The 7,106-nt window shown below is 36.2% G+C and overlaps 1 protein-coding gene across 1 annotated transcript; it reads right to left on the bottom strand.

Annotated features, from left to right (window-relative positions):
- Positions 1 to 3,852: 3,852 nt before the first annotated feature.
- Positions 3,853 to 4,851, bottom strand: LOC120857347 (olfactory receptor 9K2-like). Its single transcript, XM_040232799.1, has one exon. The coding sequence runs from the start codon at positions 4,792 to 4,794 to the stop codon at positions 3,853 to 3,855; it is 942 nt and encodes a 313-aa protein (XP_040088733.1). The 5' UTR covers positions 4,795 to 4,851.
- Between the last annotated feature and the right edge of the window lie 2,255 nt (positions 4,852 to 7,106).

Below are 7,106 nucleotides of genomic sequence, written 5' to 3'. Positions count from 1 at the left end.
GACTTGAGCTCACTACAACCACAACAGGGAGGTAGCTACAAAATTATGACAGTAGCACGGTATGTACTACAATCAACCTCCTATAATTATGATTTAATATTATTCTTATGTTTCCACATTTCCCTCAGTTGGAGATGGTTCCAGGTATGGTCTGTAAGTATTTGTGTGCATTTGCTTTGGTAAATTTTAACTTTTTATAATAAATTTGTGTATATTTTATGACAATAAATGACAAGATAGAGTAGTACTTGCATACAGTTTATGTATTCATGACACATCTAACTTTTTCTTAATTTTTAAAAATATTTCTAGGCTACATGGTTCATCTGCAAGTTTTTTCAAATTGCTGCAAATACTCAAAAACTTCTAATACACTTATTGAAAACAATTGTGTATATTTCAAGCCAGTGTGTTTAAGGGTCCACTCTATAGTCATACACTATAATAATGGGGTTAGGAATTGAAAATATGAGTTTTGAAAAACATAATTCAGTCCATACCACTTTTCTTTCTGTTTCTTGTCTATTGCATTAGCTAAGACTTACAGTTGGATGTTGAAAGGTTTTTGTAATGGGGACTTCCTAGCCTTGTTCCTAATTTTATCAAGAAAGCTTTGGCTCTCTCACCATAAACACGACCTTAGATCTAGATTTTTGGTAGATGTTACTTTTCAAGGAAATTCTCCTCTATTCCTAACCTGCTAAGAGCTTTATTTTTATGTTTGTACCATCACCACACATATCATTCAGGTTCAAAATGATGAGACCCACCATCTTTGCTGCATCCCTCTCATACTAATCAGCTTCTATGTTCTGTGTATTTTACTTTAATTTTTAAATAAACCTTTTAAAAATTACATTGTCATACTTAAAGCCCCATAAAAAACATAAACTGATAAAGCAGTTTTGCTAACTCCAGTCTTACATCCTTCAAATATATTTTCCATGCAACCATAGGAAGACTTTCCTTGATGACCAAAGCTCACTCTCAGGCACCCCACTTTACAATCTTCATGTTTACTGTTTACATACATTAAACAATAAAATAAAATCTCTAGATTTTAATTACCTGTCCATTGATCTGATTCCAACATTAAACTAAATTCCCTAAAGAATAAGTTTATTCATACCTAATCCTAGTACAAGATCAAACATGTTAGACAGAGATTAAATTAAATTAATGGAATAAATGAAGATACAGAGCCATAGTAAGTAAATTTTGGATCATACTCTATTTTGACAACTGCCTTACTTCTTTTATTTTTTTTTTTAATTTCTGAATGTTGAGGGTTTTTTTAATTTATTTATTATTTTTATTTTTTTACTTTACAATACTGTATTGGTTTTGCCATACATTGACATGAATCTGCCACAGGTGTACATGAGTTACCAACCCTGAACCCCCCTCCCACCTAAATATTCCTTAAATGCCTAATACAGGAAAAATTATGAAGGTTCATTTAAGGAAATGATTGCTCAAAAAGATTTGTATATCTCTATCTCCCACTTTGTTTTTTATATTAGGATCCATGAGCAAGAAGGTCCTCAGAGCACTTCCCTAAGCCTGACACACTCAACATACAATTTCTCAAGTTCATGCATATGATGAAAATTATTTATTGTTGGTTTCTTCTTGTTATTACTTCCTCTTGATAGAACAGGTACAAAATAGTTGATTCAAGTGAAAATTCAATAATGATTGTAAAAAAATTAGTAAACAGAAACCTGAATTAAATAGAGTTGAAAGCCAAAGTTGGGGGGGCAGGGGGCTTTCACATCTACAACAGAGCAGAGCCCTATGAGAAGGACAAACAGTGCTCTTCTTTCCTGTCAAGGACTCAGCCAATGAAAAGCCAAGGACTCTTTTCACTACAGCACCTTCAGAACTTAAAAAAAAAAAAATACACAACATGGACTCATCAGTCAAATATTATTTGGAACAAAATTAAGATTATAGTCTGGGAGGCAGCACCTCAGGTAGCTCTGCGTAACTGCTCCAAAGATGGTCAGTATATGTATGTGATTTTGTTGAAGGGGGTACATGCAATCAAGCACAAATTTTTTGCAAAAGTTTTCTGCTATTCACAAGGAACATTCATCATCGTGAAGGATTTTAGTGCTTTTCTAGATACTAGGAGATACAAGAAATGGGCTTATCAAATTGGCTCCTGAAAATATCTATCTGAAGACCTATCCTGCCAGTTTTTTCCAGAGCACAGAATGTCTCATTTCTGTACTATACCTTAACTCCTTTCAGAGGTTGTTGAAAATCAGCAGCTATACCAGCATTTGATTTAATCCTTATAGAGGTAGATGGCAATTGGTAGTTGACATGGTCAGTCTTTCTTTCCTCATCTTTAAGAGTTTTCCTTCCCATGTCATTCAGGAACTTACATGCGTCTGGCCTAGGTTGCAGACCTTGAATTGCAACTCTGTGCTTCTCTTCCATGTTTGCTGGAGAAATATCTGGCAATCTATTTGTTTCAGGTCAACACTTCAGTGGTTCCCTCAGGACCAGAGAAGACTCCCAACAGCTCTAGGGCAGGTGAATGAACAAGTATGGTACCCTCATTTGAGCCCATTGTTGCATAGTGTTTTGCTCACCAACCCTGGATATTGCAGATGTTTTTCTCCTGGAACTGAGCTTGCACATTCTTTGCCTTTGAAGCCCTCCTGGCTTTATTTGAGGTCTGTTTCAAGTTTCTGACATTCTGGTTAAGGTGTTGTTCTTTAGGCTAGTACTCATTTGACACTTTGGTGTGATTTGAGATCAGACTGTTCCATGGAAACTGACTAGCTTTCAGCCTGTTCCCTGCAGAACTGAGGCAGCTTCTCCTAAGGTGGCTAGCCTTCAACCCGTTCATTCAGGAACAGGGCTTTTTTTCTGAGATGATGCTGGGATTTTCAGGCTTCGATCGATTCCTTTTGAAGGGCTACAAGAAGATTATTCTTCTTACCTGGCAAAGACTGAGCCATTAAAAAGCCACAGATTGTTCCCTAGAATGTTCCCAAATTCCTCTTCCTTCTATAAAACTGTTCTCCTTCCCTTGGCATGCAGAGAATTGCATGTGGCTTGCTATGACTACATACCACAAATTGCAATTCTCTGCTGATCCCAAATAAACCCACCTTTGCTAGAGAAATTACTGACAGTCTGCTTGTTTCAATACCATTTAAGGTACTAGAGAAAATAGTGATTAAATTGAGAAATAATTTACTTTAAAAGTAAGATGGACATTCTTGTCAATGTCCAATGATTGATTGTGTGTAAAATCTGTTGGTCACTCAGTTGGTCACTCTTACTCTTTGTAACCCCATGGACTATAGCCTGCCAGGTTCCTCTGTCCATGGAATTCTCCAGGCAAAAATACTAGAGTGGGTAGCCACTCATTCTCATGAGATTTTCACAATCCAGAGATCAAACCTGGATCTCTTGCATTGCAGGCAGATACTTTATGGTCTGAGTCACCAGGGGCTGTGTGTAAGGGAAGGACCAATTCTAAAGACTAACACCATACAAAATAATTGCTTAACCACTGTAATAATATATTAAAATAGTGTCCAGCAGTTTGCCATAAAAATAGAAATAAATTTTGTGAAATAAAATTTTATTTGAGATTAGTCTGAAGATTCACCATGAAAAATGCTTCTCCGTGTCCAGATAATCTCCAATATCTAGGACATTTAGGTTTGACAGTGCTCACATGAAAAAAAAAGTAATATATGGAAAGGATATATTACCTTTAAAAAGTTTTTGATAATATTTTTATGATACTCAAGAGAATAATCCCTTTGATGACAAGAAGAGTACAAAATAAACAGACACCACTCATTAGTGGAAGAGAAATAATGATCACAGAACAGTTCTTTTCTTCTCCAAAAGTTTATATAGCGCTTCTTTTACATCTTTGTTTCTCAGAGAGTAAATCAGAGGATTCAACATGGGAGTGAGTAGGGTGTAACACAAGGAAGCCACTTTACTGAGTTCAGGATATGTGTCTGGAGTGAGATACATAAAAAAGACAGCACCATACAGTACACTCACAACTCCCAGGTGGGAGCTGCAAGTGGAGAAGGCTTTCTGACGTCCCTTGGTGGATGGTATCTTTAGAACTGTGGACACAATATACAAATAAGAAACAATAATAACTATGATGGTAGGGAAGACAATGAGGCCAGAGAAGGTGAAAGAAACCATTTTAAGGGTGAAGAGATCAGAACAAGATAGTCTCTGAAGGGGGCGAATATCACAGTAAAAATGGTCAATGGTCCGAGAAGCACAAAAGGATAAAGTAAATGTCATGATGGTCTGAGGAACTGAGGTGATGCAGCCACAAAAATAGGAACCAGCCACCAACTGAACACAGAGACGTGTTGACATCTGGACAGTGTAGAGGAGTGGGTTGCAGATGGCAATGAAGCGGTCATAAGCCATGGCTGCCAGGAGAAACCCCTCAGTCACAATGAAGAGAGCAAAGAGAAAGAACTGGGTCACACAGCCTGCATAGGAGATGGACTTGCTCTCAGACCAGAAGTTGATCATGGCCTTGGGTGCAATAACAGATGAATAGAAGAGATCAACGAAGGAGAGGTTGCCTAAGAAGAAATACATTGGTGTGTTCAGCCGAGGATCAAACATAATAATGACCATCATGCCTATGTTCCCGAGAAGGATCATGGCATAGACAAGCAGAAATAGGAAAAAAAGGAGAATGTGGAGCTCTGGGCGGACCCTGAAGCCAACAAGAATGAAGTCAGTCACTTCTGAGTGGTTGCATGTTTCCTTGTCACCCATGGCAGAAACCTGCTGAGAGGTACAAGGCAAAATAAGCAAATGAACTCTTGGCTGTCACCCTAGTTACAAGTAATCTCTTTCAGTATAGGAGTCACAAAGCTATTCTATAATCATTATTTATTTTAACCTCAAAAATTACTAATTCATACAAATGCTGGAATTAGATCTTTTCCTTATGAAACTTATACAGTGCCTTCAAACACAAATGCCTTTCATGTTTGCAAGTATCACTTCTGTATACCTACTCATTATTTATGCAATAAATGCAAAAATGTCATGATTGTGAGAGCACAAATATTTCAATAAATGACATTTTGGAAGCAATTTTGGTATCTTAGTTTGGTGATATTAAGGGCTTCAGTAATCTTGTTTAGTAAAACTTAGCTTGGCAAACTTAGATTGCCAGCAGATACAAAGTAAATGACTGAATTTTAAGACTACTTAAAGGTCGCAGTTACTTTTTGTGGGTAATGGAAACTTTGGATTCTGATGTAAGTTATACACTCACAAAGAATAAGTTGTGAACAACCAAACACAAAAATTATTATCACTTGCATGCTAGAATTTCATGCATGAGTCTCAAATTCTTCAAATTTCAGATAAGCCTCAAATTCTTTTTCATAAATACAATTTTCTCACATTTCCTCAACTAATAGCTCATAGTGTTTAAGAAACATTTATACTGTCTACATAGAATTACTTTAGAAATGGATCTGAACAAAAGATACATATGAAGAAATTGTTGATTGCATTCTTATTTATCCTGATTATAAATTTCACAGTCATCACTGGTACATTTACTAGACAGTTCAAATAAGATCATTCCTTCTCCTCAGGCCTTTATGTGCATGATTGTGCCTAGACCACAATAATAATGGCAAACATTATGTGGAATCTTTTATAGACCACTTGTCTAAATGCTTTCATAGCAGCTCATTTACTATATACAACAATAATATGAGGTGACAGTGACAGTGAAGTCACTCAGTCGTGTCCCACTCTTTGCAACCCCGTGAACTGCAGCCCACCAGGCTCCTCCCTCCATGGGATTCTCCAGGCAAGAGTACTGGAGTGGGGTGCCATTGCCTTCTCCAGGGCATCTTCCGGACCCAGGGATCAAACCCAGGTCTCCTGCATTCCAGGCAGACGCTTTAACCTCTGAGCCACCAGGGAGTATTATTGTATTCTCCAGTTTACAGTAAGGAAAATGAAGTACCAAGCAATAAAATATGTTGAAAGCCACCTACTAGGGTCAGAATTGAAGTCTGAAGCCCAGAAATCTGGCTCTCGAATCCATGCTCTTAATCTATAACTTTTTTCTTTAATAAAGAAATCTGAAAGAAGTATAATATTTTGCAGGAGAAAAATATGGCTTTCAGTAAAATGGTATGATGTCATTTTGATATATTTTTGTTATTCACCAGACCCATCAAAAATTAAATATGCAGATAATTATAAAGGGGCAAGATTTTAAATAGATCATTCTTAGGATCTGAGGAAGTATAAACTATTTAGACAGTGAAAGGAAACACAGTAATTGTTGTGAAATGTTTTTTGAAAAATAATGTATCTTATTTATATTTCTTTAATCCTGCCTGGGGGCAAGGGACTAGATCATTTTAATTTTTGAGCAAGGTCCAGGAGTTGGTGATGGACCAGACAGCCTTGGCGTGCTGCAGTCCATGGGGTGACAAAGAGTTGGACAGGACTGAGCAGCCAAACTGAACTGAAATGATTCCTAACAAACTCATTCTCATATTAATGTTTACAGCTAAAGACATTTACATCTGACAAAAGAAGAGTGTTTTTCCCAGAATAGTCAATAGAGAAATAGTTGGTGATTTATTATTTGTCAAAAACTCACAGATTTTAAAATTTACTCTTACCTTATATTGTTTGGTAATTTGCATATTTTGTAAAAAGAAGCCTCAGAATTCTGATGTTTTTGCCTTTTTATTGTTTTCATTCTAAAAAGAGTAAACAAAGTTAATGTCTATGTTACAACTACAAATACTGAAAAAAATCATGTCAAAATAAAATGAACTCCCTTCCTCTCAGAATTTCCAAATACATGTTCAGTATCTCAGTTTCATATTCTTTCTATAGAGAAAATAGGCTTATTTTCTTTATCATACTATGTAATAAGGATATTTATTGGCTTATAAATTCCTTTATGAGGAAATTTCCTTCAGTATTTGACACTGGAAAATGTTATATCCTTTGTAGAAGAGAAAAAAATGAATTTTCCAGTGATGTTTGGATAACTCTGAAATATTTCTAGTAACTATAATCTGTAGTTACGCAAAGTAAAC

Source organism: Oryx dammah, unplaced genomic scaffold (assembly GCF_014754425.2).
Source record: "Oryx dammah isolate SB20612 unplaced genomic scaffold, SCBI_Odam_1.1 HiC_scaffold_29, whole genome shotgun sequence".
NCBI lineage: Eukaryota > Metazoa > Chordata > Mammalia > Artiodactyla > Bovidae > Oryx > Oryx dammah.
This window is presented reverse-complemented; position numbering and strand designations above follow the sequence as displayed.